Source organism: Ctenopharyngodon idella, chromosome 10 (assembly GCF_019924925.1).
Source record: "Ctenopharyngodon idella isolate HZGC_01 chromosome 10, HZGC01, whole genome shotgun sequence".
Taxonomy (NCBI): Eukaryota; Metazoa; Chordata; class Actinopteri; order Cypriniformes; family Xenocyprididae; genus Ctenopharyngodon; species Ctenopharyngodon idella.
This window is the reverse complement of record NC_067229.1, coordinates 24,329,483-24,342,676: the sequence shown is the minus strand read 5'-3', so window position 1 is coordinate 24,342,676 and position 13,194 is coordinate 24,329,483. Positions and strand designations below refer to the sequence as shown.

At 38.0% G+C, this 13,194-nt stretch overlaps 1 protein-coding gene across 1 annotated transcript in view; it reads left to right on the top strand.

The window, feature by feature from the left end:
• Window positions 1-13,069, top strand: part of LOC127520558 (fibrillin-2) — a 91,625-nt gene extending 78,556 nt beyond the window's left edge. Inside the window, exons 48-56 of the mRNA XM_051908805.1 lie at window positions 4,536-4,661; window positions 4,950-5,156; window positions 5,381-5,506; window positions 6,657-6,779; window positions 7,954-8,000; window positions 9,504-9,576; window positions 10,950-11,181; window positions 11,821-11,965; window positions 12,105-13,069. Of these exons, the coding sequence (XP_051764765.1) occupies window positions 4,536-4,661; window positions 4,950-5,156; window positions 5,381-5,506; window positions 6,657-6,779; window positions 7,954-8,000; window positions 9,504-9,576; window positions 10,950-11,181; window positions 11,821-11,965; window positions 12,105-12,440 (1,415 nt within the window). The 3' untranslated portion in view covers window positions 12,441-13,069. The remainder of the gene's footprint in view (window positions 1-4,535; window positions 4,662-4,949; window positions 5,157-5,380; window positions 5,507-6,656; window positions 6,780-7,953; window positions 8,001-9,503; window positions 9,577-10,949; window positions 11,182-11,820; window positions 11,966-12,104) is intronic.
• Window positions 13,070-13,194: the final 125 nt, after the last annotated feature.

The window sequence follows — 13,194 nt, the reverse complement described above, 5'->3', positions numbered from 1 at the left end:
ATCCTTTATGCACTAGAAAAACGCAAAAGCGCCTCCCGGTGGACAATTTCTTTTGACTTTCTCACAAGCCTCTAGGGCTGTAAGTCAAACAGGCCCAGATACGCGAGATATATGGAGCTAGAATTATGACAATACTATTTGAATTTAAATTGTGTAAATTTGAATTATAGACAAGTGTAATTTAATAAAATTGAATATTATGTGGCATTTTACATAGTTCTGAATTTGATTTTTTAAAACTTGAATATTAAACATTTGAAATTGAACACAACTGAAATGTTTTCATGGCAGAATTTTATAGACATGTATTTTCAAACAGCAGATTTTTTGTTCTGAAATTTTAGACTGCAAATATCCAGTTTTTGAAAATACAGCTTCAAGTTTTCAAGATGAAAGAAAGAAATTCAGAAGAAAGAAGAAATTCAGAACATCAAATTCAATATTGTAAATTCAAAGCGCAAAAATTCAGATCATACAGAAAGTAGGTCAGAGGCCATCCGCAGGGAAGAGTAGAGGGTCTCAGAAAAGTCGAACGGAGCATTTCGGCCAATTACAGAGCTGCAGTTGTTTTTCTGAGGCGAGTCTGTGCTTAAACATTTATGAGCTGTATTTATATGTTAGGTTGGCTTTTTCAGCACTTGAAACATTTGTCTAAGTTTCTCTATTGTTTGTTTTAAAGTATATTTGTTGTGAAAGTGATTAGCATGCTACTGTGTCTACACAGGACGTGAGCGACGTGACAATAGAACCCATTGATTATAATCAGTAATATAATGTCTACACTGGATGCAGGTGGCGTAGCGCAGCACCGTGTCTATGCCAGACGCAACGCACTGCGTCACAACAGCTTGTAGTGACCGCTGCAAAGAGCAGAGATTTCTAGGGGTCCTCCTAGAACATGAGGAAACGTCGACACGCACAGCGCAGAATAAAATCATATAGGCTAGCCTATAAAGACTAAATAGGCCAAATATTTCACTCAAATAATTAACAGATTAACAAAATGAAAGAAAGAAAACTGCGACAAGTAGTAGCCTGTATAGCCTACTGAGTTTTTTATGTTTTGATGCTCTCCATCACAAAGAAGTTGATGGAAAAGAAATTGAGACGGCGGAAAGCAGTAGGCTATCCTGTCTGTTTTCTTTATTTTATAAGAACACAATGTTCTGTTTTTATAGGCTACATAAATTAAAGTAGACCATCTGCAGTTTAAAACAATGCTTTTGTAGGCTATGAGCATTAATGATGGAATATAGTTTTCCGGGGCTATAAGTACTCAAGTGATGGTTCAAGTGATCGCACCGGCACCTTGCGCGCACACACAGTTTGATCATTTATTTATACTTATTTACATTTTTGTTGACTATATTTATTAGGGCATTTCTCAAGTAGAATAACTGTTGTGATTCGTCACGTCCGGCATAGACACGGTGTTGCGCCACGCCGCCTGCATCCAGTTTAGACATTATATTACTGATTATAATCAATGGGTTCTATTGTCACGTCGCTCACGTCCTGTGTAGACACAGTAGCATGCTAATCACTTTCACAACAAATATACTTTAAAACAAACAATAGAGAAACTTAGACAAATGTTTCAAGTGCTGAAAAAGCCAACCTAACATATAAATACAGCTCATAAATGTTTAAGCAACTGCATCTCTGTAATTGGCCGAAATGCTCCGTTCGACTTTTCTGAGACCCTCTACTCTTCCCTGCGGATGGCCTCTGGACTATTTTCTGTATGATCTGAATTTCTGCGCTTTGAATTTGCAATATTGAATTTAATGTTCTGAATTTCTTCTTCATCTGGAAAACTCTGCTGTTTGAAAATACATGTCTATAAAATTCTGCCATGAAAACATTTCAGTTGTGTTCAATTTCAAATGTTTAATATTTAAGTTTTAAAAAATCAAATTCAGAACTATGTAAAATTCCACATAATTTTCAATTTTATTAAATTACACTTGTCTATAATTCAAATTTACACAATTTAAATTCAAATAGTATTGTCATAATTCTAGCTCCATAGAGATACGCGAATATCCTCAAAGGCAGTCTTGGCACCTTGGACAAAGAGACTGCATGCCAATTTTTAAATAAATCAGACTTATGGCTGCATTGTTATAGACATTTTTAAGTTATTTGTTATAGCATACGTTTTTGTTGTTGTTGTTGTTATTTTTAAGTTATTTGTTATAGCATAAGTTATATGTTATAGCACCACCAAATAGCCAGTCGCCATGCCCTCTTTTAAAATATGTGTACCAAGTTTGATGAAAATATCTTATTCCATTCACGAGTTATAACCATTTTAGTAAAATTGGCTCTGGCCACTTTGAACGTTTGACGGCCCTTAGAGACCGTGAATCGAAATTTCAATCTTGCTGCGCTGGTTTGGTTCCGATCTGGCCAAAAACCTAGGACTAGTTTGCAAAAGTAGGTTTTTCAAAAAATCCAAAATACCCGAAAATTTTGCCAGGAAATTTCACACTCGAGCCTATAAGTTTAGGTTTAGGAGTTATGAACGATTTTGTACTTTTTACTGCTGTAGCACCCCCGTCAGACCAGGGGTGTCCAATCCTGCTTCTAGAGGGCCACTGTCCTGCAGAGTTTAGCTCCAACCCCAGTTAAACACACATGAACCAGCTAATCAAGGTTTTTAGGCATACAGGAAACTTCCAGGTGTGTTGGAGCTAAACTCTGCAGGACAGTGGCCCTCCAGGACCGAGTTTGGACACCCTTGTTGTAGACGGTGTGAGTACTACCAGCCTTCAAAGTTACGGTTTGGTCTGCTCGATCACTTTTAGGGGAGAATGCTGATCCTTGGAATATTTAATAATTACAATAGGGTTTCAGCACTATGCACTTGAACCTCTAATAATAAGGCACTATAGGCTGTTAGAAGCTGCATTTAAAGCATTTAGATGTATTTACACTGCAATTTCAATTCTGTAAATAATGTTGTGAGATTAATGTTTTAAAAAATAATATTTTGAATATTGAAATGTGAAATGATTTTTTAAAAATAATTATACTTTTTAAATATGAAACTACAACCACCAGTAGAAGGCAGCCAGTCACTGTCTTAATGAGTGAGTCACTGAGGCGATTTGTTTAAACGGCTGATTCATTCTGGAACGAAGAGTATACGAAAAACAGTATGGCAGTAAAACAGTATGTCTGAATTCATATTATTCATAGTACTCATCCATCTGCTTTACTCAGATTCAAGGACAAATCCAATATCATGCTGACAACCAGTAGCGTGTTTACCCATCATGCAAAGCACGCAATTGATTTCTCCCGAGGGGACTCCATTACCCCCCAACCACCCACCCCCCAGTTTACCAGTTTGGCAGTTTGCATTTCTTGCCATTGTTCTATAACTGAAAAAATTGATAGAGAACAGCCACAAACTCCTCCTCCTGCACACCACAAAGGGTTGTGGTTACTATACACACACATATATATATATATATATATATATATATATATATACATACATTTACAAAGGCACACTATGAAAACAGTATATCATCTGGGCACCCTTCCTTAGCTTATTATTTTCAGTATACTATGATTCAACATGATTACACAATAATTTGAATCTTGCTCACTAAAGAAGGCTGGATACTATGTAAATTGTGGCACATCCTATTTAAACATACAAATAGTGAGTGACACATGTTAGTGATGACAGTGAAAACAGTTCAGTTTTCTGACAGAGTGAACACAAGTTTTCTAAAGAAGGTAAGACAGGAGATATATATATATATATATATAATTTTTTTTTTTTTACAACACTGCTGTTAACAACATAACTTCAAGAATGCCATATGACCCACTAGAGTTTCCGCCCCCATAATAAAACGTATCCTAGTTCCACACATTAAACACACAGAACATGAGTATGTGTTAAATGATTGTCTAAAAGGGCTGAACTTAACTAAGTTATTGAACTGAATCAACACTGAACACACACAGTTTTCATTGTAGAGCTGCTTTACACCAGAATTTAACTCTGTTTGCATCTATTGATCATTATTTTCCTCTTTATCCATGTTAAGCTGCTTTCAAACAATCTGTATTGTATAAATAGAAATAAAGGTGACTTGACTTGATTGCTTAAAGTTATTCGTGGGAATAGTTGGGTAGGTTAGTGGGGTGTAGGAATGGCAGAGTTGGCTATACCTGTTGTACACCATATACACCAATAAAGCCAACAAATACTGATCACACTAGACTGGAAAAGAATGGGTGACACTTTATTTCGATGGTCCACTTTAGACATTCTGCTCACTAAGTAACTTTGCAACTATATGTCAACTTATTCTACTAACCCAAACCCTGACACCTAACCCTAACCTAACAGTCTACTATAGTCTACTAATAATGAGTGTTAGTTGACATGTAGTTGAAAAGTTACTTATAGTTAGTAGTCTCTAAAGTGGACCATTAAAATAAAGTGTAACCAAAGAATGTCTATTTTACTCATTCTCATTCACCTTCTTAATTTTTTTTCCACTTTACAGATGAAAATGAATGCTTGACTCGGCCTGGGGTTTGTGAGAACGGCCGATGTGTAAACACTGTCGGCAGTTACACATGTGAATGTGGCACTGGGTTCAAAACTGACTCTACAGCCACGCAATGTCTTGGTAAAACCTCTTTCTCGACTCTCTATATAAAGTTATGCAGGGTTCGAATTGAGGGGGGTTGAAAATAATGACAAAAAGCATCCCCTCTGTAAAACCATCGGCCCTGACCATCCCCTAGATTTAAGTGTGTATTATGAAAACTTTATCATGCAAAAGAAATATTAATATTCTCTACATTTGGTCCCAGCAATGTTTGCTACGCCACTAGATAGATGTTCACTTTGTAATATTGTACATTTTGTACAAGTCTCTATTATGATGTGAAGTGATTCGTGTTTTGGCTCTCAGATTACAGGAAAGGCTTCTGTTTCACTGAAGTTCTGCACACCATGTGTCAGATGTCCTCCAGCAGTCGTGTTCCTGTCAGCAGGTCTCAGTGTTGTTGTAACAGAGGCAGTGGCTGGGGGGAGCAGTGTGAGCTCTGCCCTCTGCCTTCCACTGCCAGCTACAAGAAACTCTGTCCATATGGCCATGGCTATGCCACTGACGGAACAGGTGCAGAAAATCACACTGATGACCAGCTTTTCAAAAACAGATGCAGAAGCAGTGACCCAAAGCTTAAATTGTATTAGTTGGTGTGTCACAGGGCTTACCAATGGTGTCTTTAAAGATTTAAAGACTTTAAACATCTAAAACTGAGAATACCCAAAGAAATACACAGCACCTTGGAGGCAGGTTTAAGACTTAAATTGTCAGTAAACCTTTTTGTCTGTCCACAGATATAGATGAGTGCAAGCTGATTCCAGGAGTTTGTGTCAACGGCGTGTGTATCAACATCATGGGCTCTTACAGATGCCACTGCAAACCAGGATACATGGCCTCAACTGCAGGAACTGCATGTGTCGGTAGGCCACAAACACTCAGAACTGTCAGTCTTTTAAAGGGGTGGTTCATTGCGATTTCACTTTTTTAACTTTAGTTAGTGTATAATGTTGCTGCTTGAGCATAAACAGTATCTGCAAAGTTACAGCGCTGAAAGTTCAATGCAAATAGAGTTATTGTCTTTTAAAGTTATGGCAGTTTAATGACTACAACGAGCTTCTTCCTGGGTTGGTGACATCATAAACCCTGCTAAACACTGCCCCCGGGAACACGCAACAAAGTGGGCGAGGCCATGTCGCGCGGCATATAGAAGCGGAAGAGTTGTCTACACTGGACGCGAGCGGGGCAACGCGACGTGTCAAAAGATAATAGAACCCATTATAATAATCAGTGATAATGTCTACACCATAGACTGAAAAAACACTGTCTACACTGGATGCGGGGCGGAACACAGCTTCCAGAAACTACACGAGTTCAATGCTGGATTTGCACCAAGGCTATTACTGAAAGATGAAGCAGTTCCCACTTTAAAAGCAGAAACTGCTGTTTATGGGCCCCTAACTGTAAGTACGTTTTATTGTTTGTACATGTTTTTTAAATGTATAGTTCTGTTGCTATTTTTTGGTTGCATCAAGGACGTAAACAAAGACCAGCGCCTTTTTGCTTTGCTAGCCAGTTAGCTAAATTCTATTGCATACTTCTCCAACAAACGCCAACAAACACCAACAAACTTCTATGTTCATAGACAAACAGTTGTTCATGCTATAAATTAAACGCTACCTTTACAAAAATGCTACTACTCAGTCATGTATTCGGCTACAGTAAAGCTTTAATCAGGATAAAACCGTATATTAAAAGCTAACAAACAGCAGTAACATAACATTTACAAGTGACAGCATCTAAACACTTTGACACAAATACAAACGGAAATAAACCGTGCTTCCAGAGGTTCTGCTTGACCCTTTTCATCATTACTGCTATCTGGGTCTGAACGACGAAGGGTCTGAAAAATGAAGCATTAAGACATGTTAAAGTGCGCCCTATAAATACAATCAAACCTAGAAAAAAAACAGTGAACCACCACTTTAAATCCACCTGATGACTTAGGTGGTGTAGAAGTATTATTGTTTGTTATTCCTTAAAATCATGGTTTTGTGATTGTGTTTCTGTCAGATGTTGATGAATGTGGTATGTCCCCAAAACCCTGTAACTTCATATGTAAAAACATCGAGGGCAGCTATGCGTGTTCCTGTCCCCGCGGTTACATGCTGCAGGACGACAGCAGGACGTGTAAAGGTGAGTCTTGCTTTTGGGCAGTTATCTCAGAAGTATTCCATGCAAGTCATACAAAACAAGATCTAACCAATGATTTCAATTTTTTTTTCCTGTGTTTAGTTGTGTTCAGTTTGAGGTAGTTGTTCATTACTGCTTTGGTGTGTCATTATTTATTTTTTCTTTATAGATCTGAACAAACACATTTTTTTGACTTGCTTAGTTGGGGACACTTAATATTCGGCAATATGATTGACTTGATATGATATGATTCACTATCGGATGAGAACTGAGCTGGACGATGACATCACTGTTTTCTACAGAGCTGCTATATAGCTGAATTTAACTCATTTTATATTTAATAATCTCTTTACACAGTTATTGAACAGAACTAAATCAACACTGAAGGAACTTCAGCTGAACAATGACACTATTGTCTTTTTTTAGAGCTGCTTTACAGTTGAATTGAACTGTTTGCATCATTGATCATTATTTTCCTGTTATCACTGTAAAGCTGCTTTGAAACAATCTGTATTGTATAAAGTGCTATAAAGGTGACTTGACGTGACTTACAGAATCCTATTTTCTCAAGTGTGGCAGAAATGGGCTTCCATAGTTTTTGCAACTCTACACACAAGCCATGAAATGATTAGCCATTTACACGCCAAACTACACGGATGTGAAAAATGACTACTAAAACAGAAAACACTACTATCTTGTGTCTTTTGCTTGTTCATTGTCCAGCACAGTGCACAGAAGTTTGTCAGAGCACTCACGCGTACATATGTTTGCACAGTATATGCAGTATTTATGCACAATTGATGAACTTTACAGTTATTGAACTGAACTGAATCAACACTGAACTAACTTAAGTTGTATATAATGACGATATTGGCTTGTTTAGAGCTTCTTTACAGCTGAATTTGAATCTGCTTTGAAACAATGTATTTTGCATAAAGCGCTATAGAAATAAAGGGAATGACTTTGAAGGACAAAAGCCTGATCCAGCATGTGTGGAGTGTAATGGAGAATGTGGTGTAATTTGAGGAGTAAATTGTTAGTTGATGACAGAGTAGTTATTTTCTGACCATCATAGTAAGACTTTTTAGACTCTGATGTGGTGAGATGTCCTTGAGATGTCTGACTGCCTTTTAAGAATATACAGAGTAAAAGCAGTAGTTTTTTTTTAAATTTATAGATGTGGATGAATGTCAGAGTAGACAACACAACTGCCAGTTCTCATGTGTCAACACCATTGGTGCATTTCTCCCCCCCGGAACACGATTTCTACCGAGGGAGAACAATCCCCTCCCCCTCCCCCCGGAACGCGATTTCGGCCGAGGGAGAAACCCACAACAACCCTGAATTTTTATCAATTCAGATGTGGATACTGGTCAGTACCTGTGGTATCTGTGGTGCTTATAAACTTTAGGTGTCATTCATTTAATATGATAAAAAATGTCATCAGAGCTCAGAACCAGTGATGTGGGAACAGTAGAGACAGAATAATAATCACTTGCTTCTTTAATATTGAGTCTACCAATAATTGGCACTACATGTGGTTGCTTCAATAACAGCACACAATGGCTCTATTATAGCAATCCACAGGCCCAAAATGGCATACAATTACAGCTATTCCGAGAAGATCACTATTGCATCCTTTGGTGAGAGGTTACAACCATAACCCAAGGTTCACTTTCAGTTGACGTGTTTGCCATCTCACTATGGGATATAGACAACACCTTTCACTTCTAGTATCTGCTTCCTCCAGGGTAACCTTCTGGGGTAACCAGAGAGCTCTCAGGTTAATTTCAACCGAGGTAGCCCCAAGTATAAATCATATTCAAACAGGGATTTGAAAGGTCTTTTCAAGCAACTTATGCGTTTATTTTATATAACAGACACCGAAATTACTACAGAATAACCATGTCATGCATTTACAGTGCAAATACGCACACTAATGTGAATGTATGAACAAAACGCAGCCATATGATGCTCGCTGCTGCATCCCGCATATCTTAATGGAATCTGTATCCTTCCAAAGGATCCTTTCCGATCCTAAAAAGATAGGTCAGTTCTCTTTGGACTTGATGTCTGACTTCTTGTCGGTGCTTCCTGGCCTGTGGCTTTAAAGGTATGGGGGATCTGTGAGGAACAAATAACCTAAAAGCTTCCTGTTCTCTCCTCTTCGCTTCAAACCATTGTTGCATCACATCCACAGCCTACCCAAACAGGCTCTTGGGAGATCAAGAAAATGTTATTTATTCTTTTCAGCCATTGTGGACAGATTTCTCTTGCTTACAAATGCCAAGCCAAGAGTTCCTTCTGTGGACAACTTGACTAGCACTGGATCCAGTCAGTCACTGTACGTGAAGTTCTCTGTATATGACTGTATCACTGTAGTCATGACTCATATCCTAATCCATGGCTGGGCAGCTCTGGCCCTCTTGATCCACTTTCCTGCAGAGTTTAGCTCCAACCCTGATCAAACTCACCTGCCTGTAGCTTTCTAGTAATCCTGAAGGTGCACTCATAGGCTCCTTTGAATGATATGTTTGTTTGGATGATATGAATGCTGTTTTCCAAACCTTGAAAAGGTGGTCTGAGGTAAGACTCATGCTTGGGGGGGGCACTGTACTATGTGAGATGCATGAATAATGTTACATAATGTTATTGACTGTGCCGTTTCTCTCTCTCTCAGATATAGATGAGTGCGCGCATGATCACAGGTGTCAGTTTGGTTGTCAGAATGTTGTGGGTGGTTTCCGTTGCAGCTGTCCACAGGGATACACACAACATCAGGAGTGGAACCAGTGTGTGGGTTAGTACACACACACACACACACACACACACAAACAATATCGTTGGGTTTCCAATGGGGGAAACCCAACCCAAATGTTTGTTTTTTTTTAGTTTTATGAGGACTTTTCATAGTGAATTTTTACACTGTACAAACTGTACATTTTATACCCTAACCCTGAATCTTGCAACCTAAGTTTAAATGGGGGTAAGTTTCTATCAATTGCAAATCTTGGTGAAAATGAAGTCTTTCCTTTCTTTTAATACTTTTGAATCTTTTAATGATTTTATTTCCTTTCTCTGTACTTGGGGATTAGCCAGTCTTCAGATTGTCCAAAATGTGGCTGCTAGAGTTTTAAAGGGGGCTCAAAAGCAGAGCATATTACCTGTTTTACAGTCTTTACATTGGCACTATAGAATTGATTTTAAAGTGCTCTTATTGGTTTTTAAGTCTCTAAAAGTTTTAGCACCCTCATACCTCTCTGACCTGTTGATAGATCACCACCCAGTGCAAGCTTTTAGGTCTGCCAATCAGAGGCTATTAGTTGTTCCAAAAACTAGGCTAAAGTCTAGGGGAGAATGGGCATTCGCTATAGTCACTCCTAAACTTTGGAACAGCCTGCCAATTCAAATCAGAACTGCCCCCACATTACCTATTTTTAAACTGAAGTTAAAACATTTCTATTTGAGCTGTCTTACAATCTGTGATGTCATGCTTCACTGTTTATGCTCTGTTTGTCCATCTGTGACTTAATGCCTGCCTGAATGTAGGTTATGATGCTTATGTTTATTACTTATGTCTTGTCCTTAATTGAAACCTACCCCTTTTTGGGGTTCAGTTGAACAACTGAGGTTCCCTTTGAGCAAGGCACCTAACCCTAAATTACAATCGCTCCCCGGGCACCGCAGCAAAAATGTCTGCCCACTGCTCTGAGTGTGTGTTCACTTGGATGGGTGAAACGCAGAGCACAAATTCTGAGTATGGGACACCATACTTGGCTACAAGTCAACTTTCTTTCTTTCTTTCTTTCTTTCTTTCTTTCTTAACCTACCTTCACAGAAAACTTTCAGCAATTTTACATTTTCAAACAAATTGATTTATAAGATGTTTTGCTCATGAGGACCAAAAAAAACTATTTCAGGTTTTACTTGTAGGGACATTTGCCACACACAACACATTTTTCTGAATACATCAACAAAGGAATACATCACCCTCCCCATCATTGGGGTTTCTTTTACATTTTTTTTACAATTAGGATGTTTTGAAAACACATGGGCTTGTGATTGAAGGACACACTGAGCCCATGGTCCTCACATGGAAGAGGCAGGTTTGATTCTTTTTTAATTGCACGTGATTACAGTGTACACATGTTACGAGCCTTTTCTGTAATGCAGATGACAATGAGTGCTTGAACCCGGGCAACTGTGGTTCAGCTTCCTGTTTTAACACGTTGGGCAGTTTTAAGTGTGGCTGTCCATCTGGCTTCACCTTTGACCCCGTGTCCACGAGTTGTGAAGATGTGGATGAGTGCGTGTCCTCCATGAGCCCCTGCAGATACGGCTGCTCAAACACACAGGGTGGATTTGTGTGCGGATGTCCTGCAGGATATTACAGAGCAGGACAGGGGTGAGATGTGCACGAAATAGTGTTACAGTTGAATCATATCAGCAGTCAAACTACAGTCATGTGTAATATTTAAATAAGACAGGTTATAGTTGAATAGTGGACAGGTAATATGGATTTCATTGTAATGTATGTTACAATTTATTGGGCAAATCTAATGAAACCTGCTCAAAACATATCTGGATATTTGCTAAAAAAAACGATTTCACATTTTTACTGATTGATTAGTATACTATTTTGTATAATACAAAAAAAATCATCATTGATGCATTACAGGGAAAAGAACTGTTTTTTTTTTATTACAGTAATAATGAAACTTCAGAAAGAAAATTGTCATGAAAAACAAATAAATAGTTCTTGATCCTTTAGATTCTCACCATGCAACAGTCTTCCTCGTTATAGTTGTCAAACCTGGCAAATAATAATTATTAATTATTGTTATATTGTACTGTGAATATTGTTGGCTCTTTGACAAATTGCTGTTGTTCCTCTTTTTTTTTTTTTAAGTTGCTTTGGACAAAAGTGTCTGCTAAATACATAACTGTAAATGACATGGGTAGAAATACATTTAGCCACCATTTTTTGTAATTTATTAGTCTTATATTTCCATTAGTGATATTGAATAAGTGACTGTTCCCACAGGCATTGTGTATCTGCTGCTGGTTTTGGGGGTGATGGGCTTGGACCAGAAGAAAATGCTCTTTCTCATAAAACCTGCTATGGCTGCAAAACAAATGGACACCAGAAGAAAAGTGTCAGGAGAAGACACACTTCAAACTTTACACTGGTAAAAGACATGAGAAAAATAAGAGCATTTCATTAAAAATGTGTAGAACTGGTAGTTTCATTTCTCTTCTAAATTAATGTTGTGGATGTCCGTTCACTGAACCTAATAGCTGTAATATAATATTCTTCTGTTCATACAGGATGCAGTTAGTCTGGCCAGTGTGGACGTGGATCAGCCACTGAAGTTATTTCTCAATTGCTCGCAACTCAAACCCAAAGCAGCCATACTGGAGCTGCTGCCTGCTGTCAGACCCCTCGCCAAGCACGTCATGTACACCATCACAGCTGGCAACCATGATGGATTCTTCCAGATCAGACAGCGTGCAGGTGTCAGTTACCTGCACAGCACACACAGGACGTCCTCAGTGAGACACTACATACTGCAGATCAGAAGTTCTGCTCTCTCTAATGACATAGACAGAGATGAGCGACTCGCTTCAGACCTGCTCATGACACTCCACATTATACTCCAGTAGAGAGTGTCTAAACGTGTCTGATGATAAGCTAACTGCTCTCTAAGATGCTTAAAGTTGCATTGTGAATGTCTGAATACGTGACGACTGATCAAAACACAGAATTTTTATATGAAGCTAATCATATTTTCTATCCGCTAAGCCTCACAGAAAACAGTTGTCATTTTTTGAATTGAATAAAACTGTTTTTAAGCCTTTCAAATTTCTAACTTGGTGTTCACAAATTGTTTACATCATAATGCCCATGATATTGTACACAATTGTCTTCATTAAGCATGTATACAAAAACACTATTTGGGGATATATTTTCTATTCTTAAACAGTAGATACAGAAAAGCACACTAAGTGTGGAATTTGCATAGCGGTTGGAGGCTATTACGTGGATTAAAAAAAAATAATTTATATATATATAAATCCTCAACATTTTGAACTGTGACTCTGTCTCCCTGTTGCAAAATAGTTCATTCTTCTCAATTATAGTGATTAAGTCGAATATGGTTGACTGGAGATCATTGTAACATGTTTTGTTTAACTATAAATAACTGTCTACTATAAATAGCATAAAACAGATTTCACTGTAAATTCTACTAGGCGTAGATTGTCCAGACAGTAAATAAACCTGTTAAACTGTACGTCTTGCCTCATTAACATTCATCGTTTAAGAATATCAGTTTAACTGTGGAGTTAGAGTGTCATGTTTTTTTTTTTTTTTTTTTGATAAGGTTAGTCTCTCTGGAGTACCTGAGGTTGAGAATGT